The sequence below is a fragment of the Podarcis vaucheri genome (assembly GCF_965113315.1).
Source record: "Podarcis vaucheri genome assembly, chromosome: 12".
In the NCBI taxonomy this organism is placed as follows: Eukaryota; Metazoa; Chordata; class Lepidosauria; order Squamata; family Lacertidae; genus Podarcis; species Podarcis vaucheri.
Window position 1 is genome coordinate 64,264,236 of NC_138750.1, and position 27,455 is coordinate 64,291,690.

The following is a 27,455-nucleotide window of genomic DNA, read 5'->3' on the forward strand; positions in this document are numbered from 1 at the left end:
CTACCTATTTACATTTATGGACTTTTGCACTAGAAATAAACTGCTGGGGGGTCAGAGACGAGGAAAGCTCTCTTTTCCCCGCGCAGCAGGGCTCTGCATTGGGGGTTTCTGTGTGTTGATTTCCCCCATTTCCGTTTGCTCTCCAATGCCTGTTTCTTATGTGTGGAGCAAGAGACCTTGCTGTCGGGAATTCCCACGTGTGTTGTGTTTCTTGGATATATTTATAATTAAAGTGAAGTGAAACAAAGCCAAGCAAACTGCTCCAGGGTCTTTCGGGGACACCCTGCCTCCAAAATGCCAGGGCAGAGCAGCGAAAGTAGGAGAGTCCTCTCGGCCGGCCTGCGGGAAGGGGAGCAAGCGCGGAGCAGGCCATGCACCTTCGCAGTTGCCTCAGCACCGGGCAGGTCTGCTTTTGCTGCTGCTGCTGACATCTGGGCAAGAGGGAGGCGTGCCTGGCAGCGCGAAGGAATGTGACCCGCTGCGGCGTCTTCCCTCCTGTAAACATTTCCTCAAGAAACTTTGAGCTGCTCGGATCTCTTCTCCCTCCCGAGGGAAAGATCTGCAAAGAGCCTCCTCACCCGGGAGGACGGCGTGAGGGGGAGATAAAACGCCCCAAGCAAAGTATGATTCCGATTTGCAGGAGAGCCTCCTTCTCCCTCGTCGTCTTCTGCAGCAGCCTTGTTTTCCTGGGATCAGGTAAGTTCAAGGGCAGTTCGGCTCTGTCTCGCGTCTAATCCGAAACAGGATAGTTCCAGCAGGTGGACCAGGTTATAAAACCGCAGGCTGGGTGGGCGGACTGAGTGCGCAGCCAGATCCTGATGCTACTGACATCCAAACCACGGGCAGAGGAGTCGAGCTTGTTCTCGCTGTTCCCTTTCGGCAGCCGGAGGGTCCCTTCTGTTTCGCTTCCTTGTCTTTTCCTCTGTTCCTGGGATTAATCCAGAGCAGGGATGGAATGGGGCTCTTGGGCTCTTCACCATCAGCTCAGGAACAGCCCCAGGCAACCAGAACGGGAGGGTGGCAGCCACGGAGCGTTGACATGGCCAGATTCAGAGGGGCGGTTGGGTAGCAGCAGCAGCCTGGGAAGGGGGCGGGTCCCCATGGACTCGGGTGGTCGCGGTGGGGAGATGTGTTGCAAAAGCAAGAAGCAGCCCTGGGAGGAAGGGGCTGCTACAGTGGGCAGGGTGGGAGGCTGAAACAGTCAGCCAGTAAGTGCCCAGCTATGCAAAGTACCCCAGCTCTGGCAGAGGTAAAGGTAAAGGGACCCCTGACCATTAGGTCCAGTCGTGGCCGACTCTGGGGTTGCGGCGCTCATCTCGCTTTATTGGCCAAAGGGAGCCGCCATACAGCTTCCGGGTCATGTGGCAGCATGACTAAGCCGCTTCTGGCGAACCAGAGCAGCACACAGAAACGCCATTTATCTTCCTGCCGGAGCGGTACCTATTTATCTACTTGCACTGGCGTGCTTTCGGACTGCTAGGTGGGCAGGAACTGGGATCGAGCAATGGGAGCTCACCCCGTCACGGGGATTCGAACCGCCGACCTTCTGATTGGCAAGTCCTAGGCTCTGTGATTTAACCCACAGCGCCACCCACGTCTCTGGCAGAGAGGAAAGGGTTAAAACTGTCTCCGGTCAGAAACATCTTCCCAGCCGGCCAAGTGGGGAAAGGGAAGCACAACCTGGACCCACACTGGTTGAATGAGCCTAAATGGGGTTCTTGCTGAGACAGCGGGGGGGGGGGAGAAGCCATTTGTGGGGGGAGTCATGATAGGGGCAGCACCCCCAAACCCACACCAGCTGCGATTCCTGGGGTTTGGACTAGATGACGCTTTGGGTCCCTTCGGACTCTACAACGGTATTATTCTCTGAGAGCCGTGGAACAAGGCCCAAGAGGGGGATCCAGGAGAACGTCCCATGCAAACGGCTTGGATAAGAGACCAAAGGTTTGCATGTAATCTTTGGATCCCTCACCAAGCGGGGGGGGGGAGGGGGGACTTTGCCCTCATCAGCCCCGCCTGGGCTCTCAGGCGGGTCAATGTGCATTGCACAACTCGGTCCACAGCTCAGGGGCCTGGTGCATGTGTGCGTGTTCAAGAAAGGCGGAAGGCGGCTGGTGCCTAACCTCAGTCGAAAGGTAGCAGGTGCTCAGAGAGCACAGGTGTCCTGGAAGAGCAAAGGCCATGAGTGGTTTCTCTGGGAGATTTTCAGGCTGGGAGAAGGAAGCCAAGCAAACACCCCTCACACCTCCCCAGCTTCTCCCAGGCCAAGAGGAAACACTCCCTCCTCCAAAGTAGGGCTGGGCGATATCTGGTTTTCAACATCGCAATATATCACCAGCTAAACCTTGCAATATATTGATATATCACAATGTCTGAAATAAGGGTGGAGCTATGCAGAGTCATTGGCTGGCTTCATAGTTTTCCCCACACTGTGATTTTTTTTGCATAGGACACAAATACTCTCGCACACATCACGATTCCTGATATATTCCCAGGTCAAAAACACGAAACCAGTATCAAACCGGTTCTGGATGATATATTGATACACTGGCCAGCCCTAGTTCAGAGCATTCAGCTGACCACCCATTGAAAGAAACGCAGGTCTCCAAGTGAGAGCTAGAGGAAGGAGGACAGCTTCCCCAGCCCCCCCAGGGAAGTCCCTTTGCTCTGGTGCGCAAAGGAGGCAACCCTTACTGAGACCTTTCTGAACTTCCGTCCGGTTTTCCAACCAGTAGCCCAAGACTCCTGCTCTGGTCTCTGTGGGACACCTCGAAGCAGCTGCTCCTGCCACGCAACCTGTGAGTCCCTGGGAAGCTGCTGCCCCGACTACTGGGAATTCTGCCTGAACGCCTCTCCCTACTCAGGAACCCTCCTTGGGGGGAAAGACTTTAGCCTCCTCAACGTGACCTTCAGCGGCTCTTCCACCGTGATTTGCAGGTGAGCTGAGATTTCCAGAAGGATTGGTAGCTCACGACACAGGCACTTGGCCTGGGATGCATATGTGCATTAATGCACATGTTAGTGCCCCCCCTGCATTTCGGGTCACATTTTCACGTTGTTGGGGGAGGGTCTTTTCCGGATTTGCATGAGCTGTTGGGTTTCCCTGACCCTGCAACCTCCCCTTCCCCAAACTCTTTATTTGTGAAGCCATCACCTGCCCATGTGCAGTGGCTGCCACAAGTGTACACACCTCAGCTGCTTGAGGCAAAGCAAAAAGACCAAAAAAAACCCCCACATTGCCACCCCTACACACACACACACACACACCACTGCCTGCAGGAAAGCAGAGAGAAAAGGAGGCTGCAAAGGAGCAGGCCGTGTGGGGTGGGAGGCATGGCAGAGGGGCACGGAGGATGTGAGCAGCACACTCCCCAAACCCAGATCTGCTCCCTGAGGCAACTGCCTCACCTCGCCTCATGGGTGGGCCTGTCCTGCACTTCAGCTTAATTACGAAGTTAATGTGGCTTAAGATTTCCATTCAATGGAAGCTGGTTTGAGGGGGAAACACAGCACAGAGAAGTATTTCTCAAGTAACTACAACTCCCATCATCCCTAGCTAACAGGACCAGTGGTCAGGGGTGGTGGGAATTGTAGTCTCAAAACATCTGGAGAGCTGAGTTTGCCTATGCCTGAACTACAGGATAGAGGTGGGTTGTGGCTAATCCGGTGTGTACCTGGTTCCAAAAACCAGCAATGGGAGCATGTTGGATGCAGAGCAAATGGTCAGGTGCTCACAGCCAGGGATTCTGCTTTCCAGGCAGACCTGTTCCTCCCAGGTTTGCAGCATCGAGAAAGGGGAACGGCATGATGAAAACCGACAAGAGGGAGGGAAGAGTGCGCATCGCCTAGTGTTGCCATGGAGATCTGTGTGTGCTCCTGTTTGAAATAGGGCAGGGCCCAAATAGCTTCCCAGGGCTGGGAGATCCCAGGTCCCATCGCTGGAGCATCTTTCATTTCCCCCTACCTGGAACAACAGACTCTTTGTTCTGATTTCGGTAAGGCTTTTGACAAAGTCCCCCATGATATTCCTGCAGAGAATACAATGTGGGCTGAACAAGGTAACACTTAGGTGGATCTGTATCTGGTTGACTGACCAAACCCAGAGAGTACTCATTAATGGTTCCTCGTCACCCTGGGGAAAAGTGGGGTGCTGCAGGTTTCTGTCCTGGGCCCGTTGTTGTTCATCATCTTTATAAATGAGGATGAAGGAATTGAGGGGCTGCTCATCCAATTTGCAGATGACACCAAACTGGGAGGGGTAGCTAATGATGCAGAAGACAGAACCATAATTCAATACGACAATAATGTTGAATGGGTTTAGATGAGTAGGAGAGGATATTTTATTTATTATTCTTCCTCTTCTTACTTGTGTAAGAATGCAAATACTTATTTCAGCAGAGCTAATTTGCCATCCGTGTGCAGCTTATCTCTAGAAGCTTCTAGAGACAATGTTGCACAATGCGGCATAATTATGATTTCCAAGGGTGCTCGGGCAGAGTTTGATTTATTTCCCCCCTTCTGTGTTTCCCTCTTAACAAAGAAATCGCTCACAGGCTGTTTAAGTAAACAAGAAAAATATAAAAGTTTCCTCACATCAGAAGACTTGGCAGGATTCAGCAGATGAAAATTAGGCAGACAAGAATCCTCAAAATTTACAAAAGTCCATAGTCTGGTTCAAAATGCAGTGCACTTTCTGGACAAGAGATAAAAAGAAAAGTGTGCTTTCTATTGTTCCTCCTCCTGCCCCAAGTTTAAAAGATACGTTTCTGACTCATGCATTTGTGATCTGGCTGCAGATCCTCCCACGCTTGAGAAATTGGAGAACTGGGCCAAAACTAACAACATGAATGGCAACAGGGACAAATGTAAGGCTCCTGTATGGGAAACAGGATGAGACCCTACAGAACTCCAGAGTATAAACAGTGGTGGGGTCAACCAGTGATTTCCCCAGCACCACCTGACGTCTGGTATTGGTCCTTCAGATAGAGATGGAACGACCAGTGTTAAAACTAGATCCCGAATCAGGTTGAAATGGATCTTGATAATGAGTCTCATTCAGGAGACCCTGAAGTGGTCTAGGAACTCTCCACACAAACCCCTTCTTCCAGTCAACAGCCATTGCACTCCCTTGGGTTCATGGGCAGGAGTTTCCTTTAGGAATGGTCATGTAACTACTTCCTTCAGTGCAGCTGGGGAAACCCGATGTCATCCGTCTGTCCTAAAGAGGCAGCTGCTACTCCTCCTCCTCCTCCACTGGGATCTCTTCCCCCAAAGAGTCTTTCCTACTAGCCATCTCTTCTGGAAACCAAGGACTGCCAGACTGCAGCTGTAACCTGACACCGCAGCACTGAATGTCAGCTTTCAATCAGTTAGAAGTCTTTGGCGAATCTCACCAAGTGCCGATTCTTGTTCCTGCCTGTCATACTGCACTGTGAACATGTCCAATTGCTTGCAGTTTTAATCCCTTTTGCTTTTATAAAACGATTCCTTCCAGCTGGCCTTGGCAGGAGCCAATCATGCTGTAAAATGCCGGAAGGAAAAGACGGAGGGAGAGCTGGGAGAGTGGCCCACCGACCGTCCACCTGGCCTGCAGGGCCACCAAGGAATTAAGCGGCTGAGGTGGTGGGATTTGAACCTAGGGCCTCCAAGCTGACCCCTGCTCCGACTTTGCCCCTTCCTCCTTTGGGTCACCCTGTGGTTTCTCTTTGGTGTTGACAGGTTTGCAGGGTCAGTCGAGACCCGTGGCTACGTGGCTGGAGATGGCCGAGTCCACTGCATCTCCCCCTTGCTCTACCAGATCGGGATCCTGAAGCTGGAGATTTCCAGCGATGGCGGACGGACATTTCCCTGGATGGCAACCTGGGTGTCAGGTGACTTGTTTTCCAGTTTGCAGGTTCCCTGATCTCCACAGAGCCCAAGCTGTGTCTCCATGTAACTTGTCCTCTGCTTGCCTTTGCCTGTTTCCTCGAGGGAGAGGACTGGGTGTTCCCAAAGCAACTGCCCTCATTTCCCGCACTTGGGAAGGGATTCTGCTGTGGCTGAAACTGTGTCACGTTGTAATGTGGGTGGCGAAGATAATGTTGGGCCTTGCTGCCTCTGCTGCTTCCTGCCTTGCAGAGCTGCTGTTCAGAATAAGTCATACGCAGCTCTGGGAGGGACTTGGCTGCCTGAGGAGGTCTGGGGCTTGCTATGTCCCTCTTTGCTTTCATGGCCTGCTCTTAAAGAAGAATTTCAGGGATGCTTCTTTGCATGCCATAAATAGTGTTACAGGCCACCACTGTGTTTGAGTGTTAAGACATTCCTAGGATTCTGAGCTTTACTGAGAGTTTGGTTTCCTTGGAAAGAGGTTCAGTAGAGATTGTGGTGCCCTTAGGATATATTATTTATTTACACATACGTATACAAGCTGAGCATCAGATGAAGCATCTCGCAGCATCAGCAGACCTTGCTTCTCCATTGATGGCAGCTTTGGACCCAGCACAGAGCAAGCACGTCTCTGGGTTTCCAGCTTCCAGGCTGCTTCCAGCTCAGCTCACACACAACGCACTGACTTTTGTTCTTCTCCCTTGCATGTAGGAGAGGGGGGTGGAGGAAAGACCTGTGGCAAAAGAGAGATGTCCAAGACAGTCTCTCCCACCCCCTCCCTTGCCAACTGTGACACAGCAGCCCTGCAGTACACCTTACACCTGCAGCCCAGATGGGAGGGAATCTGGGATGCACTAAAGCAATTACTTTTCAAAGGTTCCAAGCCAGTGCCTCAGCTCTTCTCAACTCAAGCCTGCCCCTTGGAGGTTTGCTTGGAGTATAGTAGCAGCAGTCCACACTCTGAGTCTCTCCCAGTGTGTGCTAGATAGATTACAACTTCAATCTTTAACTTGTAGCAGAGCTGGATTTAGGGCAGCATGGCTGGTTCGCCCACACAGGGTGCAGGGGCCAAGGGGGCGCCTTCCTGCCTTCTTCCCAAAGACTAGTAGGTGCTGGGCTTTGGGAAGGAGGCACGAGGGCTCCCACAAGGTCCCAGAGTCCCCATCCTTCCTTCTCAAACCCTACCTAGTGCGTGCCGAACCTGGACAAGCACAGAGTGCCATATTACCAAGGTCCGCCCCTTCTCTCAGTAGCCTGAATGTCACGTGTTTATTGGGGGGAGGACCTAAAACTCTGAGTTTGGCAAACACTTTGGAAGTCATCTTAAGGAACCTTATTAAGAATAAAAAGTGGGGCGGGGGGAGCAGGTAGAAGGTAAGAGCAGAATGCAGAAGAAATGCAATCCCTGCGAATCTACAACTGAACTAATCCCAGTCTGTTGGCAAAACTTGTTCAAATTCACTCACAAAGAATCAGCAAGATTGGTCAACTTCCATAGAAAAGCCAGTCTTGGATCCCTGGTGCTGTTTTGTTAGGAAAAGAGGTGCCAGAACTCACCATGAGCACCTCCTTTGTTCTCTTACCATGGTAATGGCAGCCACCTGAGAGGCGTTGGAGCTGAGTGCCGATGAATTCCAGCTAGGAAAAAAGCCCTGGATCCCCTGATTTTGGGAGGGGAACAAGCTGCAAGAAACAGCTCAACTTTCTAAAGCCTCACTCTCCTCTCATGGTGAGAGGGAGTCCTGCCTTTTTCTTCTGTTCCTCAGGTAGACCCCTTAAGTAAAGGTAAAGGTAAAAGGGACCCCTGAACATTAGGTCCAGTCGTGGACGACTCTGGGGTTGCGGCGCTCATCTCGCTTTACTGGCCAAGGGATCTGGCGTACAGCTTCCTGGTCATGTAGCCAGCATGACTATGCCGCTTCTGGCAAACCAGAGCAGCACATGGAAACACGGTTTACCTTCCCGCCGGAGCGGTACCTATTTAGCTACTTACACTTTGATGTGCTTTCAAACTGCTAGGTTGGCAGGAGCAGGGACTGAGCAACGGGAGCTCACCCCATCGCAGGAATTTGAACTGTTGACCTTCTGATCGGCAAGGCCTAGGCTCTGTAGTTTAACCCACAGCGCCACCCATGTCCCCGACCCCTTAAGTACCCACTACTACTACTAATTTATTATTTATACCCCACCCATCTGGCTGGGCTTCCCCAGTCACTCTGGGCGGCTTCCAACAAAGTATTAAAATACACTGATCTGTTAAACATTAAAAGCTTCCCTAAACAGGGCTGCCTTCAGATATCTTCTAAAAGTCTGGGAGTTGTTGTTCTCCTTGACATCTGGTGGGAGAGTGTTCCACAGGGCGGGCGCCACCACCGAGAAGGCCCTCTGCCTGGTTCCCTGTAACTTGCCTTCTTGTAGTGAGGGAACTGCCAGAAGGCCCTCGGTGCTGGACCTCAGTGTCCCGGTAGAACGATGGAGGTGGAGACGCTCCTTCAGGTATACAGGACCGGGGCCGTTTAGGGCTTTAAAGGTCAGCACCAACACTTGGAATTGTGCTCAGAAACATACTGGGAGCCAATGTAGGTCTTGGCATAGGAAGAGGCTTGGTAGGAGATCCCTGGTACACTGGCCTGGAGGAATGGTGGGCAAATCAGGGCCTTCCTCACTTTAGCCCAGAAGACCCATCCCTTAGTTGTTGCTCCTGCAACCTGACTCATTCTTCAGAGATGCTGAGAAGGACATTTCCATGGCTTGCAAAGGCCCTTGTTTTGCAGAGAACCTGGTCTGAATGGTTTAGAACCCTCTATTTCTAACCATCGCTGAGTACAGGACCCCAAGAATGGGGAAGGATTCAGGGCATCATCCCAACCGACACCCCCCAACCCACAACATCAGCATCATTCAGCCAGTAAGAAACAAAAGCTCCCTTGCTCAAGGGCTGTGCAAAACTAGTGACTCACCATTGCCACTTTTTGCTCCGTCACGCAGTTCATCACGGCAAAGTGTCTCCTTCGGAAAAAAGCACACTGGTGAATGAAACCAAGTGGCAGTACTATGGCACTCCTGGCACCGGGGGGAACCTGACGGTCACCTGGAACCATCGGACACTTCAAGCCAGCCACGTCAATGTTGAAGTCTGGGGCTATAACGAAACAGGTAAGCCTGTGTCCACGCGGGTCTTGTGATGAGTTGGGGAATTGCAGATATTAAGCTTGTGCAGCATGAAGCATCTGGATCCATAAAAACTGACCCTTTTTGGAATAAAACATTGTCCAGGCTCATTTGTGAGGCCTCTTTCTTGCAGGAGACAGCTGTATTTTCAGCTTCTGGGCTTCTGTGGGGCAGCTGTTTTGGGCCACTTCTTGAGAAGTGCTGGGAGCAGGCGAAGCTGGTCTTTGTCTGATCTGAAATTTCAGGGGGGAGATAGGCCTGATTTCATTCATTCATTCATTCAGAACTGACAAGACAATGTTTAACACAGCATAATGATAATATCAGTAAAACCTTCAGTGGCGCATGGTGGGATGTCTTAAGTCATACACGGCTCAGGACCTCAATACCTTAAGGACTGCACCTGACCATATGAAGCAACCTAGACCTTGCGCTCGTCACCTGAGATCCTTCTCTATGCCCCCCCTCCCTGAGAGGTCCAGAGGACGGCAACACAAGAACAGACCTTCTCTGTGGTGGCTCCCTGAATGTGGAATGCTCTCCCCAGAGAGGCTCGCCTGATGCCATCATGACATGTCTTGAAAAGCCAGGCAAAAACATTCCTCTTTACTCATGCCTAGGACTAGGACTTTACTCATGCAGCCTAGGACTCACGTACCTACGGGACCGCCTCTCCTGGTCTGCCCTGGGGAGGACCTTAAGGTCCACAAATGACAACACATTGGAGGTCCCAGGTCACAAGGAGGTTAGATTGGTCTCAACTTGGGCCAGGGCCTTTTCAGTACTGGCCCCAACTTGGCTCTGTCCCAAGAGACCAGGGCCCTGCGGGACTTGACATATTTCCACAAGGCCTGCAGGATGGAGCTGCTCTGCCTGGCCTTTGATTTGGACTCAGTCTGACCCTTATGTTTCCCTCCCCTTACGGTTGTGATCTGTGGGCTACTTTTAAAATGAGGCTGCATTTTAAATTGCATTTTAACCTGCATTTTAAATTGGTTCCTTCAACCCCATTACGTTTTGTATTGTGATTTTATTGGTGTTAGCCACCCTGAGCCCGGCTCTGGCCAGGGAGGGCGGGGTATAAATAAATTTTATTATTATTATTATTATTATGGTGCTTTCAGACATTAAATAATCTATAGCTTCTTAAATATGTGGGGGTGGAGGGGACTGTTATTATTTTATTAGTATGCTGTCTATTATTATGCTTTTATCATTATGCTCTGTAAAATATTTTCTTAACATTGTATACCACCCTGGGATATTTCAATAAAGGGCGGTACATAAAATAAATAAGAAGAAGAATTGAATCCGAGAATCGTAGCATTGGAAGGGACTCCAAGGGCCATCTAGTCTAACCCCTTGAAATGCAGGAACTGCAACTATGACGGGTGGCCAGCCAACCTCTGTCTACAAACCTCCAAGGGCCATCTGTCATGGGTGCTTGAGTTGAGACTCCGGGATTGCAGGGGGTTGGACTAGATGACCTTTGAGGGTCCCTTACAACCCTATGTTTCTAAGGAAGGAGAGCCCACCGCCTTCTGAGGGAGTCCGCCCTGCAGTTGAACAGCTCTTACCTTCAGAAAGCTCATCCTAATGTCAACTCTTCCTCCCTTCCCTGGCCAGGTGAGCCTTATTCCAGCTCCTGGGTGGCAGAATGGAAATATCTTTACACCCTGAAGAGAAACCTGACCAACACGGGAGCCTTTACTTTCCTGCCAGTCCCCTCGGCTCAGTACTCTGCCTGGGAAGTGGGGGCTCTGAGGATCTCCTCCGCTGCTGCTTCCGATGGTCAGAGGTGAGTCACTGACCCTTGGGAGGGGGTGTGTGTCCTCCCCCCAGCCGGACACCAACCTCCTGGGGCTCACATGATGGACAGGGTCTTGTTTTCCTAGGTACCCCAGTCTCTGAGTTGGGAGAGAGCTCGGGGGGCTGCCAGCACATGCCTCAGGTTGGACTAGGAAGCAACTGTGCTTTTGCGACGTGTGGTTTCGTGGTGTTACGGAAAAATCTAGGTGCAAGACTGCTCAGTCCCCCAGCTCACAGGGAAGAGCCTGCGGGTCACTGCGGAATAAAGGAAGGAGTCCAGCCACCAACTGGAGCAAATAGCTGTAGACCAAAGTTTATTGCGCAACAGGTTCAAAGAGCAAATTTGAACCCCGAGGATGGGGTGACAAGGACTTTTAAAACTTTCCCACCATATCCCAGCATACAGTTCATTAAGCATCATCACTACATCATTGCTACATCAGAAAAGGGGAGGGTTATACATGATGAACACAGGAGGAATGTGTTGGGGCAACAGGCGGATACAGGTTATGTATTGGGAAAAACATTCTAAGCACCTACTACAAGAGGACATTAGAACTTTGGTTTGCATAGTCTGTCACCTGGGCAAGTCCGGAGGAGTGCCTTTGCCCAGCGATTGACACCTATGAGTACCTTCCTGTGAGTAGGTGACCTCCCGCTTGAGGGATTATGGTGGGGACCGAGTGGTTTCCAAGTCCTTGGCCAATGAAGCAAATTGGCAGTGGAATGAAGGAAACTGGCAAAGGAGTTGGTTTTATATGATGGTTAAAGCTAGGTAACTTCCCTGAGGGACGCAGGTGGCGCTGTGGGTTAAACCACAGAGCCTAGGACTTGCTGATCAGAAGGTTGGTGGTTCGAATCCCCACAACGGGGTGAGCTCCCGTTGTTCGGTCCCTGCCCCTGCCAACTTAGCAGTTCAAAAGCACACAAAAATGCAAGTAGATAAATAGGTACCACTCTGGCAGGAAGGTAAACGGTGTTTCCGTGCGCTGCTCTGGTTCGCCAGAAGTGGCTTACATGACCCGGAAGCTGTACGCCGGCTCCCTTGGCCAATAAAGCGAGATGAGCGCCGCAACCCCAGAGTTGGCCAAGACTGGACCTAACGGTCAGGGGTCCCTTTACCTTTACCTAACTTCCCTGAGCTGTCAAGTTGAAAGGATACATTTATGCATAATATTTGTAACATTTAACAATTTTAAGGATGTGCCCCCCCTGTAATTTTCCGTAACAGTGGACACAGACGTGAGACGGAAGAGCTCGCCTGCAGGCCTGCAAACCTTCTTTTTGTGGGAATGTTGTGGGTATCAGGAGAAGATATATTGATTAATATTATCCTTCCTAACTCGTGCTAGCAAGTTTCTTCATATAGCAGAATGCATTCCCCTATCACACAGCAGGAAGCTGGCTGCAGACTCCTTAGAATCTCTTAAGTTCTTTTACTCCTGGTAAGACCCTAGTTGAGCCCTCTTAAAAGAATAAAGACACCACAGTCTTATTCATAAGTAACAAAAAGTAGTTACTCATGATCAGGCTGAGCACAGTGTGATCCATGAAGGCAGACTTAAGGCTTAAAGTTGCAAACATGTAGAAACAGGTTTACCCCATATGGGCAGCCCTGTTTAGGGAGGTTTTCAATGTCTGATCTTTTACTGTGTTTTTAATATCCTGTTGGAAGCCGCCCAGAGTGGCAGGGTATAAATAATAAATTATTATTATTATAATATTATTATTATAACCTGGGTGAGTCCAGGTGAATCAGGAAGTTGGCAGGACAAAAAAGAAGATTGAAGAGGGAAGGTGGCTGTGTGACTTGGCCTTTTACCAGGTCTGGAAAGGTCACCCCCACCTCCTGGTCACATGCAAAGGAAGGATGCCCCAGCCAGGTGTAGCAGGGAGTTGAAACTGGCTGGACCTACATTCCCCTGCATGTCCACTCTAGGCAAACAGGTAATGTTGTACTTGACTGCTCCAGCAGATGACACCCCACACTCTTTCTCTTCTGCTCCCCTCCTCCAGCAACGTGGCGGCCATCTGGAGCACGGAACACGCCTTGGCCTGGCACCTGGGAGACGACTTCCGCAAGGACCCGGCCGCCTGGGCCACAGCCAAGTGCCGCCAGTGGGACGCCCTGGAGACAGGCCTGCCCAATTTCCTGGACGAGATCCCAGACTGCCCCTGCACTTTGGCACAGGCCCGGGCGGACGTGGGGCGATTCCACGTAGGTCCTTTGTGTCTTGCCTGCGGTGCTGGGGTGGCAGGGCGGGGCAAAGAAAACAGCGCAGGCCCAGTGGTCACAGCAATTCTTCCCAGCAGGTCTTGCCCCAATGAAGCAGTTGCCAGGACTGAAGGTCCCCACCTTCCCACCGCTCTCTAAGATTCCTCCCTGGTTCCTTCCCCAGCAGCCTAAGACTCCTTCTTCTTGTCCAGGCATAGGCAAACTCAGCCCTCCAGAAGTTTTGGGACTACAACTCCCACCATCCCTAGCTAACAGGACCAGTGGTCAGGGAGGATGGGAATTATAGTCTCAAAACATCTGGTGGGCCAAGTTTGCCTATGCCTGCCGTAGTTCCTTGATCCTAGATTCCACCCACTAGAGCAGGGGGTCAGCAAACTTTTTCATCAGGGGGCCGGTCCACTGTCCCTCAGACCTTGTTGGGGGCCGGACTATATTTTGGAAAGGAAAAAAAAATGAACGAATTCCTATGCCCCACAAATAACCCAGAGAAGCATTTTAAATAAAAGCACACATTCTACTCCTGTAAAAACACACTGATTCCTGGACTGTCCGTGGGCCAGATTGAGAAGGCGATTGGGCTGGATCCGGCCCCTGGGCCTTAGTTTGCCTATCCATGTTCTGGAGTCTGCCTCTTGACCCCCCCCCCTCTGCCACAGCCTCTCCCTGCTCAGTAAAACCTGTTGCCTCTTCAGCTTCCAGCTTCTCGTCTTCCCAGTCTTCTCCCACTGACCACCCCAGTCCCCTGGCTCTGAGCTTTCTTCCCCTGGGGGCTCCCCAGCTGGCGCCTCCCAAACTCCTCTGCATCCAGGTTGTCCATGACAGACCCCAAGGTCAGCCCCTGGTGCTGGACTCTTCTTTCTTGGAAGTTTTAAAGCAGAGGTTGGATGTGTCCTGCCTCAACAGCTGGAAGCAGCGATGCTTCTGAATCCATGGGGCTGGAAACCCACAGACAGGGGTGTGGAGAGCTGCTCTTGTGCACGCATCCTGCTTGTGGGTTTCCCATAATGGGCGTCTGGGTGGACACTGTGAGGACAGGATGCTGGAGCAGACAGACCACCGGCCTCATCCAGCAGATGTTCTTCTGAGGTTCTTATGACTCTCTCACTTCTTGTGGTTAATCCAGACGGCAAAAAAAGTGACCACAGATCTGGGCCAGGGGAATCCAGAACAGAAACAGACCATAAAGACCCACACCCACAAACACACCCACACACAACCTTTGTGCAGAGGAACTGGGTGTTCTGGGAGTGAGGCTCAGGTGGGCTCAGGTGATCTGGGCCTTGGCAGGCAGCTTCCTGAGCTGTCAAGGAATTTCCCAACAAAAGCCTCCAGAACCTTCTTGGCCGCACCCAACCGCAGGGTTCACCTGCTCCTTCTCCACACATGATGCAAGAGGACATTTGTGCAAGAGAAGACTCCTCTCCCTGCTTAGAGGTCCTTCCTTGGGCAGCCTCTGCCTCAACACCCCCCCTCCTCTTCCTCCAGCCTGTGAGTTGGGATCTCTGCCCTGAGGGTAGGTCTCTGTGATGCCCAAACCTCATGATTCCCAGCCAGCTGTGAAACTGGCACCAGCCCATGTTGTGATAGTTCAGCTGATCTGCCTGCCCTTCCGAGAACAGGCTCAGCTGGTTCCCTGCTTCCCTGGAGCTTTGGGCTCATCCCCAGCCAGGGAGCTGCCGCAGCCTTCTTCCTTCCTTCCAGGAACCAGGTATGGGGGAGCACCCTCCCCGGAAAGGTGCCAAGAAAACTTGGATGTCTCATGGCACCCAGCACCCAGCTGCTGCAGTCAGGATTTGGACCTCCTCACTTGCCCTCTGGGGACACCCAGAGCTGCCCACTTGAATGGGGCTGCCTTTGCAGACTGCTCAGAAACTTCAGCCACAAGGCACAGATGTGTCCTGCCAGAACTTTTTGCCAGCTGCTTAATCATTTCCAGGCAAGCTCTGGAACCAGGTCAGGGGCTTCCTCCTCCCACGGCCACCCCCAGTCCTCACCAGGGCACCTGTGGGATACACAGCACCCATTGAGCACCACACAAGGCTCCTTCCTGCACAGGCATCTCATGATTTCATAGTTGGAAGGGACCCTGAGGGTCATCCAGTCCAACCCCCTGCAATGCAAAAATCTCAGCCAAAGCATCCATGACAGATGTCCATCTAACCTCTGCTTAAATACCTCCAAGGAAGGAAAGTCCACAACTTTCTGAGGCTCTTACTTTCTGAAAGTTCTTCCTGATAGTCAGAAACGCCTTTCTTGTAACTTGAATCCATTAGTTTGAGTCATATCCTCCAGAACAGGAGAAAACAGTCTTGTTCCATCCTCCTTGTGGCAGCCCTTCAGGCATTTGAAGATGGCTATCCTATCTCTCCTGTCTCATTTTATAAGCTCCTTCAACCATTCCTCATACGGTTTGGTTTCCAGACCCTTGATCACCTTGGTCACCCTCCTCTGCACATGTTCCAGCTTGTCCATATCCTTCTTAAATTGTGGTGCCCAGAACTGGACACAGTATTCCAGGTGTGGTCTGACCAAGGTCTGCTTTGAGAACCACCTCTGAAGATGACCATTCTGGCAGATAACTCATGTCTTCTTTTACGGCTTTCATGACTTGGTTTTAAGCCACCTTGAGGCCCTTTTGCTAAAAGGTGCTTTCAGTGACAAAAATCTGCAGGTGGGGCTTAAGAGCAGAGGAGGGGGCACCCATGAGTTGACCAGCCTCTCTCTGCTCTCTCCCTTCCAGACTGACTACGGGTGTGACATTGAGAAGGGCAGCGTCTGCACCTACCACCAGGGGGCAGTGCACTGTGTCCGGGGGGTTCAGGCCAGGTAAGTCTCTTTAGGTGCGCTGCAGGCTGGGCTCACCTTGGCCAAGACCAGCCACCTTCTGTGGAAAGGGCTGCTGAGTCCCTTCGCCTTCTCTTCCAGCCCACGATACTCCTCAGGGCAGCAGTGCTGCTACAATGCTGCAGGGACCCAGGTCCTCACCGGAGACTCCACCGGGGGAAGCACACCGGACCGAGGCCACGACTGGGGGGCTCCCCCTTACCAAAAACCCCCCAGGGTCCCTGGCTTTTCCCACTGGATTTATGATGTCATCAGCTTCTACTACTGCTGCTTGTGGTCCAATAACTGCCCCACTTACCTCAACCGCCGTCCCTCCAGTGGCTGCAGGAAGTACCGTCCCCCCAGAGTTGGTATGTTCTCCTGACCTCACTCAGCCCTTCTTCGTATCCATAGCACAAGGAGAGAGAGAGAGAAGGAGGCAAATGCCAAGCTGGGGGCACCCAATTAATTAGATGGAGCTGTATATTTTTGCGAGGGAACTGGACAGTGAAATGGGCTGGCTCCTGGGTGATGCAGATGCCATTATGCAGTTGAATGCGCCTATGTATGCCATTCATTTCCCTCCCACCCACCCATCTGCTTCCGCACAGCCCCGGGCACTTGCAACCCCTGCTATGCCACTGTGTGGGCAAGGCTTAGGAGAGGACTAGGCTTGGCCAGAGATGGTTCCCTGGCGGAGGACTTTCCTCAGGGCAAGTCTGGGCCCTCCTTCACCAGTGCAGTTTGGGTTCTGGGTTGGAGCCGAGGCCAAACAATGGCAGCTCATTTCTCCCCCCACTACCCCAGCCACTTAGAAAAGGGGGTAGGTGGCCCATTTGGGTACAGGTGCCCAGAGAACCCCATGCCAGCCCTGAAACTCAACATGCTACATTGGTCAGTCTCCGTTATGGCGCTCTTAATGCGTGTTCTCTGTCTTTGCATTTGCTGAACAGCCTCAGCTTTTGGAGATCCTCACTTTGTCACTTTTGACGGGACTAACTTCACCTTCAAAGGCCTTGGAGAATATACTGTGCTGGAATCCAGCCTGACATCCCTGAGCATCCAAGGGAGAACCCACCGTGCCAAGTTGTCAAATGGTGAGGTCTTCTGTCTCCTTTCCTGCGTTTCAGGGGGTTGGAATAGAAGACCCTTTGAGTCTGTTCCAACTCTGCAATATTGTGATTCCAAATGCCAGATTTTTGAAACTCTGCGTTCAATTCAAGGCTTGATTTTGGGGTTTCTAAAGCCCTAAATGACCTGGGGACATGCTAAGAAGCATCATCTATAGGTCGCACCCTGTAAATTCAGATAAATTGGGGTATGTGTTGCTCGAGGTCCCCTTAGCTGCTTCTGCGAGGAGCTCCAAGAAGGATGCCTTTTCAGTGGTGGCCCCAGTATTATGATGCCCCTTCTCAAGTGGGATCTAGCCACTCTGTTGGGCATTTTACATTTGGCACGGGGGTTACAGATGTTGCTGAACTCCCATCTTCCGTCATCTCTCACCATGGGCCATGCCAGCTGGGGCTGTTTGGAGCTGGAGCCCAGAAACATCGGGGGGTGTGTGTGTGTGTATGTGTGTGTGTGTGCAGGTTTGACCCTCCTGCCCTGCCTATTTGGTTAAAGCTGCTATTTTCTCCCAAACCTCCTGTGGTTCCAAAGTCCACTGATGTTTAAATTCCACTGTTGTTTCTAACAGAAGACATCAGGGAAGTTTTTAATGTGTGACAATTTGATGTATTTTTAATCTTTGTTGGAAGCTGCCCAGAGTGGCTGGGGAAACCCAGACAGATGGGCGGGGTACAAATAAATTATTATTATTATTATTATTATTATTATTATTATTATTATTATTATGTTTGGCTTTTCCTGTTTCCTAACTTGGATAGAAGATGATTTGGGGGCCTTTTGGTCAGAATTGTAGAGCATAAGATTTAAAAATGAAATAAACAAGTCACTTTCTGTCTCTTGAGACTTGGTGCACCACACTGATGATTGCAATTGCCTGGCAGGAACTGAGGCCAAGGTGACGGGCTTCTCTGCAGTTGCCATGCAGGAGAATCGCTCAGATGTGGTTGAGATACGTATCCCGGAGCGCTCGGACGGGCTGGAGGTCCTGCGCAACCAGAAGGCCCTCAACTTCTCTGAACAAGCCTGGATGGACCTGAATGGTGAGACATGGAGAGCAGGGCTGGCCAGGGAGGATTTCAGAAGCCCCGCAAGTGATTCCTTTCTGCTTAAGCACGGGGGCAAGACATGTCTGCTCACCAGGGCCGCAGGTGGGAGCTGGAGTCCATCAAAGTCTGGAGGGCCTCAGGTTAGCCCATGGATGTCTGCTGGAGCCCAGCTCTGGTGGCCTTCATGATAATACTAATGAGTTAAGATAAGAAACCAAGGAGGAAAGAATGGAAACGAAGCCTTATGAGGAATGGTTGAAGGAGCTGGGTATGTTGAGCCTGGGAAAGAGGAGACGGAGAGGAGACATGATGGCCATCTTCAAATATCTCAAGGGCTGGCACATGGAAGAGGGAACAAGCTTGGTTTCTCCTGCTCTGGAGGGCAGGACTTGAACTCATGGCTTCAAATGACCAGAAATGAGATTCTGACCAAACATCAGGAAGCATTTTCTGACAGTTACAGATAGGTAGCCGTGTTGGTCTGCCGTAGTCAAAATAAAAAAATTCCTTCCAGTAGCACCTTAAAGACCAACTAAGTTAGTTCTTGGTATGAGCTTTTGTGTGCATGCACACTTCTTCAGATTTTCTGACAGTAAGAGTTGTTTGATAGCAGAACCTCTCCTTCATGTGGAGTCTCCTTCATGGGAGGGTTTTAGGCAGAGGTTGGATGGCCACCTGTCAGGGATTCTTTAGCTGAGATTCCTGCATTTCAGGAGGTTGGACTAGATGACCCTTGGGATCCCATCTAAGATTCTTTATCAGTCACAAAAACCAAAGAACCAAGCAAAGCGGATGAGCTGGTCCAGCATCTTCTTTCCCACAAAGCCCACCCAGATGCCTCCAGGAGAAGCTCACTGCCCCCTTCTTGGTTCCTCCTAGTTTCGTACATTGGATTCTTCCATGAGGCTTTGAGGTGACCACAACTTAAACTTCTGCAGAATTTAAATCTAAGGCCAAGAAGCCTTGCAACCCAATAGGTGGTTGGCATCTGTCTCGGGAGACAATGGAGGAGTGAGCCTTTGGGGGGTGAAGTGAAACCGTTGGAAGGTTACAGCTCCTGCTGTGGTTGTGGAGACTGATATGGGAGAGACATGTATTGTTGCAGCTGGGGCAGAGGGAGGTGCCTGGTTGTGCTGCTGCAGATGGGCCATGGTGCTTCTTCTCTCGGTCATCCCTCCTCTGGTCACTGCTGTGGATACATGACCTGGCTGTCTCCAGGCACTGGGGGCGTCTGCAAGAGTTGATGGTTCCAGCCTTCATGTCACATTTGCGGACACCTTGGTAATGCAGCCAAATAAGCCTGTCAATATTATGCAAAGCCAAGTTTGCTCCAAAACAAGCAAACTGCAGGATAGACCAATTCATGGAGGTGGAGAGAGCTATGGAGCTCTTCTCTGTGCCCTCCACGGTCAGAGGCAGTGAGGCTTCTGAATCCCAACTGCTGCAAACTGCTCTTGTGTTCGAATCCTGCTTGCTGGTTTCCCATAATGCGCCCCTGGTCGGCCCCTGCGAGAACAGCATGCTAGACTAGATGGAGCACTGGCCTGATCCAGGAGGCTGCTTTTAGGTTCTTACAACTGGTGTCCCTCAGGGATTCTGTGAATCCTGAAGAGCAGAACTGAGTCATGGAGGAGAAAACCAAATCTTCTTCCCAAATGCCTCTCAACAAACTGTGTGATGTGAAACACAAGAGCAGTCAAGTACAAAATTCCTAGAGTGAACATGTTTACACATGGGGAGGGATGTTTGTCCAGCCAGCAGGTAAACTTCCTGTTTCCTTCTGGGCTGGGACAGACTTCCTCAGCATGTGACCAGAGGTGGGCGTGGCCTCACCTGTGCAGGTAACGACAAAAGCACAGGGCAGGGCAGCCACCTCTCTCTTTTTGACTACATGCATTGAAGAAGCAACATCTGCTTAGCCAAAGATGCTTTCTTGGCCTCCAGCCCAGAGAGGACAAAGGGACTGTCGTCTTATGAGATAGCTTAGAAAAGTAACATATACGTGGAAACTAAGTCTGCCTTCTGGGATCCCATTGTGAACAGAATGTGAGTAAACTCTTTTTATACTTTTATAGAAGACTGTGTCATGTCTTATCTTTTATGAGGGAATAAGGGGAAAAAAACCAGAACAGTTATTATAGAGGCTTTAGCGAGCCTGAGCAAACGCATCTGCTGCAAGTTTAAAAAGGGGAATGTTACTCTGCTAAAATTGTGAACTTGTTAACACAAGTTGGAAAGGTTATTGTGATGGCCTGGGAATCTGATTCAGAGGCTGAACCGGAGGAATCCCAGCCTGCACAGGAGTCCCCGCCTCCAGGGCCGGCTGAACTGGGGCAGGGCCTTGATTCCAAAGCGCCTGCACCTGTGCCGGATCCTCAGGAGCAGGCACCAGGTTTAATCCACTCTGGCTCCGGAGGTGGTTGAGGACACAGTGCCTACAGGTGCTCCTCTCCCAGCCCTGTCAGGGGAAGGGGAGTCTCCCCCTGGGTCCAGTAACCCTCCAGCCTCTCCTGAGCTGCAGAGGCTCAGGGCAGAGAGGCGGAGGGAACTGGTTTCTCCCAGGAGGAGTGCTCGCCTTAAGGCCAGGAGAGGCGGGTCTCCTGGGGGCCAGAACCGCCCCTGGCCTCAGAGAAGATAAAGGCCAGTCAGCCCGGTCCCAGGTTGCGGGAGCAACGTTGTTGAAGAGCTGTTTCGGCCAGCACCCAGTCCTGTTCCTCCAGAGTTCCTGTCCTTGCCTGGCTCCTCGCTTTGGACCCCGCTTCGCCCGTGGAGGACTGTCTGCCGACCCTCGACTCAGGTCCTGGACCTTGCCCCACGGTAACCTCCCGCCGGGACCATATACCCTCTCCTCCATCCCTGAACATTCCCACACAAACCAGTATGTGGTGCTGCATGGAATATTGAGTTACGGATGCAAACATTTTCAAAGATTCCCGCTGGATTTGTCTGCAGCCCCTGCTGTGCTGTGCAGATGCCCCATAATATTAATACTTACACTTGCCTGGTTTCTCTCTTTCCCTGGCAGGTCTCTTTCTCTCCACTGCACCTGGGCTGAATGTCACTGCCATGTTCTCCTCGGGAGTCGGAGTCGAAGTGAGGAGGGCGGGGAGGATGCTGAGCCTGACTGTTTTGCTGCCCGCAAAGTTCCTGAACCACACGCAGGGGCTCTTTGGGGTCATGAATGGCAACCCCCGGGACGACTTGACCCTCCGCAATGGGACCATCCTAGATGCCAACAGATGCAGCCCAGAAGAGCTATTTGCATTTGGCGCAGACTGTAAGTGAGCGCTCAGCTTCTCCCAAAGAAAGGGGCAGAGAGAGAGGAGCTGGTCTGGCCCTTGGCTAGGAAAAGATCTTAGTAGACCACAAGCTTCACATGAGTCAAAAGCTGATGCAATTCTGGGCTACATCCACAGAAGCCTAGTGTCCAGATCAAGGGAAATAATAGTACCACTCTGTTCTGCCTTGGTCAGACCTCACCTGGAATACTGTGTCCAATTCTGGGCACTGCAATTTAAGAAGGATGTTGACAAGCTGGAAGGTGTGCAGAGGAGGGCAACTAGGATGATCAAGGGTCCAGAAGCCAAGTCTTATGAGATGTGGTTGAAGGGGCTGGGTATGTTTAGCCTGGAAAAGAGGAGACCCAGAGGTGATGCGATAGTCATCTTCAAATATCTTGAGGATTGTCACATGGAGGATGGCGCAAGCTTGTTTTCTCCTGCTCCAGAGTGTAGGACCTCTGACAGTGCCCTCCAGGTGAATGGGCAGGTCTCCCACCCCCTCACCTGGCTGGTACGATGGAGGGAATTAAAATGTGCCCTTTTCAGTGAGTTTCAAAATGTCCCCTTAGAAAGTTTATCTCCAAAGTTTCCCTCTTCCCCTAGCATAGGAAAAGAAAAACATATCTGGTAAGTTAAAAATAGTTTACTTACAAATTTTCCAAAGGTCAGTTTCACATGCTCTTCAGATGAAGTGTGGTATGGAAATTTAATTAAAAATATAAAATAAAATGTGCTTTTCCATATAGCAGTCAGAAGAAAAAGACTTGCAGGCAGTGAAATGTAGCTTAGTTACAAAGAGGCCAAAAAAGTTCCTAAATTACAGGTATTGGAAAAAGTTAGTTTCAGGCTCCATTCTTGTCTGGAACAAAATAGGCTGGTTAAAGCCATGCAGCTGAGCTGGAGCAACTCACACCTCCTCACACACTGAAGTAGACAGATGGAAGAAAGGCTTGGTTACCTATTTCCTCCTAAGGTAAGGGGAAGTGACATGGGCAAAACCTAGAAGGACAGCTCTATGGCATTAACCCCTTCATGCACTAATTAGACTTAAACATGCTGGTTAGAAGCTACAAGTGGTTGGTCTGGTTCAAGGGAATGACAGCGCTCCCCATTCCTCTTTTCAGGGGCTGTCAAGAACGAAACCTCCCTCTTCACCTACGACAGCCAGTTCCTGCTGCAGACCTTCTTCTACGGGCCAAAGCATGACCCCTCTTTCCTGCCCGTCTTCCGGGCCCCCGAAGATCCCTCTGATCCCCTCACTCAGGAAGCAGCCCAACTCTGCCAGTCGGACCCTTTCTGCAGGTTTGACGCTCTGACGACGAGAGACCTCGCGGTGGGGAACAGCACCAGGTGGTCCCACCGGATCTACAAGCACCTAGAGGAGAGCCTGCAGCCGGGTGAGTCAAGGGCAAGATCAGCCGGGGAAGGGGGGATCCGATGGGGGGTCACAGGGAAAGGAATTGCCAGGTGCCTGAATGGGACGGGGGAAGGGAGACCACTTTCCCCCTCTTATTCCTCTCTCTTTCTGCTACCCCTGACTCCCCAGGGGGCCTATTTCACCTCACCACCCCCTTTGGCTACCGCCCACCCCTCTTTTCATGCCACATTCCTCAGAACTTGCAAATCCAGCTGCTTCCTTGGGGAGAGCTTGAGAAGGGGGCTTTGAATGGCTGGGAGCAAGCAAGTTCACAGGCAGAGAGGAAATTGAAATCCTACTCAATATTGATCCATAGCAGAGCTCCATTGTAAAGTTAGCAGAGCAAAAACTTAAACATGTTGCAGGATTCCCAAAAAATAGACCAGAGCCAACTGAATTTCATATTCAGAGATAGAAAAGAGTGAAACCCGGTCTCCTTCTAGTCTTACTTTTATAGTCAGCAGGACCTTGACTGAAAGAGATAATAGGACCAGTTTAATCCAGCTGCACTCAGCTTCTCCGAAGGAATAACCCAAACATCAGGAACCTTCTGCTTGTTTCTTTCACACAGAGAAACTTCCCATACCCCCTTGAACTAATTAGAATAGGAAAGATCTCTACACATCAGAAATGATAAGAAATGCAAACGGACAGTCTCTTTGGGGAGGGGGCTAGCAGGGCTCACGCATCCCTTCCTCCCCCCATTCCACTGTGGAGAAGCAGATCAGGCAGGGAGCCTGGAGGGAGAGACCCCCAGGCAGGAGGATGCTCTGCCAAGCCCACCCTGGCAGGCAGCCACTCTTCCTGGGGAGCCTGTGAAGTTGAGCAGCGGCAGAGGCAGGGTCTGGCCCTGGTCTCTGCCCCCCCCCAGGCCATTCTCCTCCCAGCGTGGTTTCCCATGCCATGAAGATGCACACTTGCATGGCCCTAAAGACACTTTTGTCTCCCCCCAGTGGTTTCTTGTGGCTGGCTGGCTCCCCCCTCCAACGGCACAAAGAATGGAACCAGTTACTTAGCAGGATCCACCATCCGCTTTGACTGCAGTCCTGGGTTCAACCTTGAGGGATCAGCAGCCAGGACGTGCCAGGAGAACGGGCTCTGGTCAGGCGGCACCGCCAAGTGCCAGCCGAATGCAGGTAGGCGACCCCTTCAGCCCCATTCCTATGGGGTGCTTTGCATCCAGAGGAGGGCAACCAAAATGATCAAAGGCCTGGAAACGATGCCTTATGAGGAACGGCTAAGGGAGCTGGGCATGTTTAGCCTGGAGAAGAGGAGGTTAAGGGGTGATATGATAGCCATGTTCCAATATAGAAAAGGATGTCACATAGAGGAGGGAGAAAGGTTGTTTTCTGCTGCTCCAGAGAAGCGGACACGGAGCAATGGATCCAAACTACAAGAAAGAAGATTCCACCTAAACATTAGGAAGAACTTCCTGACAGTAAGAGCTGTTTGACAGTGGAATTTGCTGCCAAGGAGTGTGGTGGAGTCTCCTACTTTGGAGGTCTTTAAGCAGAGGCTTGACAACCATATGTCAGGAGTGCTCTGATGGTGTTTCCTGCTTGGCAGGGGGTTGGACTCGATAGCCCTTGTGGTCTCTTCCAACTCTATGATTCTATGCATCCACACGCTGTGGCCCTGCACCAGCAGAAGTCTAAATCTCTCCCCACCCCCAACCAAAGAGACACTTTTACTTTGCATTTGGGGCGTGAAGGAAGTCCGCTTGCTACAAGTGCTTTGGAAACCCATGAAAAATATACCAGGGCGGTTTTCTTCTAATGCAGGCATGTCCAAAGTCCGTTTAGGGGGCCTAATCCGGCCCTCCGGTCGGTTTAATCCGGCCCCTGTGGCAGTTTATCTCCTGGGTAAAATCCTACAAAAAAGCTCAACTTCAATTCTTTAAAAAGGCCAGCAACGCATGTTCACTTCATCAAATCTGGCCCTTTGAACAAAGTTTGGGCACCCTGTTCTACTGCATCTCCCTGGCTTGGAAAGGGAGAAGGGCAGGCGGCTGTGGCGCTTGCTGAGACCTGACAACCCTCCAACCAGGCCTACAGAACTAAACTGTAGGACTTCAGAGCTGGAAGGGGCCCTCCCAAAGGCCATCCAATCCAGCCCCATGCAATGCAATGCAGGAATTGCAGCTGAAGAATCCCTGGCAGGGGCCACCCGACCTCTGCTTCAAAACCTCCAGTGAATGAGAGCCTGCCACTTTCCGAGGGAGTCTGTCCCCCCGTCAAACGGCTCCCTTGCCTCTTCTTCCCAAAACAGTCACAGGCAGGAGCGGGAGGGCGAGAGAGACAAGGCGGAGGAAGCCAAGGGTCCTTCTGCTCCAGGGCAGCGTCTTTGCTCTGCTTGCCAAGTTGCTTCCTCCTTAGCTCAAAAGTGGCTCAAAGGCTCACCAAGGAGGTGGCGGCTGCCCTCTGGAGGCCATGGGGATGAATGGCTCCCTGCAGAAGCCTCTTTGCAGCTTTGTGGGCCTCCCTGCCTCCCTCCCCAACCAGAGGAGGCTCAAGGCTTCCTCCCTGTTTCCAACACCACCCCCTGCACAATTATGCAGATGCTATAATTTCCGAAGAAAAGGAAGCCCAAGGTTGTGTCAATGGCTCTTTCCAGTTAAATGCTGTTACCGGAAAAATCTGAGGGCTCCCTTGGACAAAAACAAAGGCACCAACCAGGATAACTTGGAGCAAAACAGCAGCCTGTAGGCTTGGCCTTGATTGAACTGTTGCAACAGGGTATTCCCTTCACTTGCAAGAGAGAGGAAAGACCCAGAAAGATGGTGTGCAAGACCTTATAAAAACTTTTGAAATTCCCCTCCTCTAGGTCAAGCCCACCCCCAGAAACATCATGCATACATTACAGAAAGGAGGGGTTGAGGGAGGAGTTGTGGTGGTAACCTGAGTGTCCTGTCACCTGGCTGGTTCCTCCTTTCCCCCTCCCCATGAGGCACTTCCAGGAGACAAAGGGGAGTTTGCAGTTTCCTGCCCCCAGAGGGTCTGGTCATTGTCCTTTGTTTCAGTCTATGCTGAACCCACTCCCATATGCAGGTTCTTTGTGATTTTGATTGTCTTCTGTCTGGGATCATCAGGGTTGACATAGCAACTGGGCAGGGCTCCTGTGGATGTGCTGGGATGGTGAAGGGATTATGGCTGACCAGAACCAAGCCCCCCCCCCTTTGATAGTCCTTGTCATATGGAGTAATATAAAAATGGAACAGTGCAAATCCGATGTATGGCTGATTTTCTATGAATTTATAACAGAAATGTGGCGTATGTAATGTGTGAGTGTGAGTGTGTGTGAAGTTTGTACAAACATAATGATTGTGGTGGGGGGGTTCCTGTTACAATGCTACCCCTGATTTGAGATGCAGCGAAACTCGACTCTGTGTGTGTGTGTGTGTGTGTGTGTGTTGTTGGCCTAGAACCCCCACCAGACCCAGCCAGCCTGTCCAATGGTCAGAGGCCAGGGCAGCTGGCCACATACACTCCCAGTGTGTTTGGCCTGGGCAGAAGTGTCCGTGCACCGGGCATGTCTCTCATGAGGACAACCCCAGTGCATTTTGGGTAGTGTGGCCAAGTGCCATCTTCTAATCTAGTGCCTGAGAGAGCCCCCCCATCCCCCAATGCTTGCTTGTGTCAGTCCATTAGCTTGAGCAGAGACCCTACAAACGGGGTTTACTGGGTGGAGACCTCCTTCCTGGGTAACTTCTGTTTGTAAAGAAGAGCATGATGTTTATTTCGCACTCGGCACCCACTGGCCCCTGCGCTCTCTTCAAGGGCAGCCCCTGCCTCTCCCTTTGACCCCCTGCTCCACTAATACAAAAGGGGGACGACTGTGGTTTAAAAGGTGGCAAGGACCCAGGGAGTCTCCCCTGAAGAGCTCTTCAGGCCCCCTGCCACCCCCAGCTCCCAAATGCAATAAGCAACCACAGCAAGGCAGCCTTTTGGGCTTGGTTGCCTCACGTACACCTGCAGGGAGGGCAATCTCACCCGACATTGCATCCCTGGACTGAGCCTGGCTTTGTCTCCCCCCCCACTTCTGCAGGGAGCAGGACACTTCCCTGGGGGTCCACGATTGGCGTCCTGGGCTTCCTGAGCTTGGCAGCCACCCGTTGGACCATCTAGCCTCCTTGGAGCATAGAAGACCCGCAGAGGCAGCCACAAAGCTGCGCTTCTGGCCTTCGGCTTGCAATGGAATAAACCTGCAGAGTTTTGCTGCTGTTTGTCAAAAAATATATCCGTGTGCAATTGGACTCCAGGGATGGGAACATCACGGAGGGGCCGATGGGTGGCCACCTCTGTCTTCCTCTCTGACCTCATGGCCACTTCTACACCAAGGGAGCAAAATGGGTGGACAAGAGCCCAAGGGGGAGGGCGGCACTGGGGTTTCGTGGTGGACAGGGTGCCCTTCCAGGCTTGAACCATCACCCAGTGGTGGTTTTGTGGAAATGGGGACCCAGCGAGGAAGGAGAGAGGGCGCTGGGGCCTCCGACCATCTGTGTATTTGCAGAGATCAAGTTCTGGCTGGATTTTCTTCAGGCACCTGGTTCCTGGGCGATGTCCTGGTCTGCTCTTCCCTCTCCCTGCCCTGCCTCTCGGGGTCTCCAGGCCCTCCACCTGCTGACCGGACTCTTGCCCAGGGATGCTCACGCCACACAATAAATGCTGTTTGCCTTCTGG

General features: G+C 51.6%; 1 protein-coding gene across 2 annotated transcripts; it reads left to right on the forward strand.

Moving 5' to 3' along the window:
* The first annotated feature begins 468 nt into the window (after positions 1-468).
* On the forward strand, positions 469-27,455 carry SUSD2 (sushi domain containing 2). Of its 2 annotated transcripts, none has more exons than XM_082192272.1 (14): positions 469-696; positions 2,733-2,937; positions 5,719-5,870; positions 8,854-9,021; positions 10,663-10,834; positions 12,862-13,063; positions 15,822-15,907; positions 16,007-16,275; positions 16,858-17,001; positions 17,914-18,072; positions 21,104-21,355; positions 22,484-22,756; positions 23,730-23,912; positions 26,821-27,455. In XM_082192272.1, exons 1-14 carry the CDS (start codon positions 624-626, stop codon positions 26,898-26,900), a joined length of 2,418 nt encoding a protein of 805 aa, XP_082048398.1. In that variant the 5' UTR covers positions 469-623; the 3' UTR covers positions 26,901-27,455. The 2 variants fall into 2 exon arrangements, with proteins under 2 accessions (XP_082048398.1, XP_082048399.1); XM_082192273.1 differs by having other exon boundaries at positions 470-696; positions 2,736-2,937.

What these genes read in the sequence shown, in the direction of transcription:
- SUSD2 (XM_082192272.1), top strand. Translation starts at nt 624, where the DNA reads ATGATTCCGATTTGCAGGAGAGCCTCCTTCTCCCTCGTCGTCTTCTGC. An exon ending in TCTTCCACCGTGATTTGCAG is followed by an intron (nt 2,938 to 5,718) that starts GTGAGCTGAGAT and finishes TGGTGTTGACAG; the next exon opens with GTTTGCAGGGTCAGTCGAGA. An exon ending in GTCCGGGGGGTTCAGGCCAG is followed by an intron (nt 15,908 to 16,006) that starts GTAAGTCTCTTT and finishes CTTCTCTTCCAG; the next exon opens with CCCACGATACTCCTCAGGGC.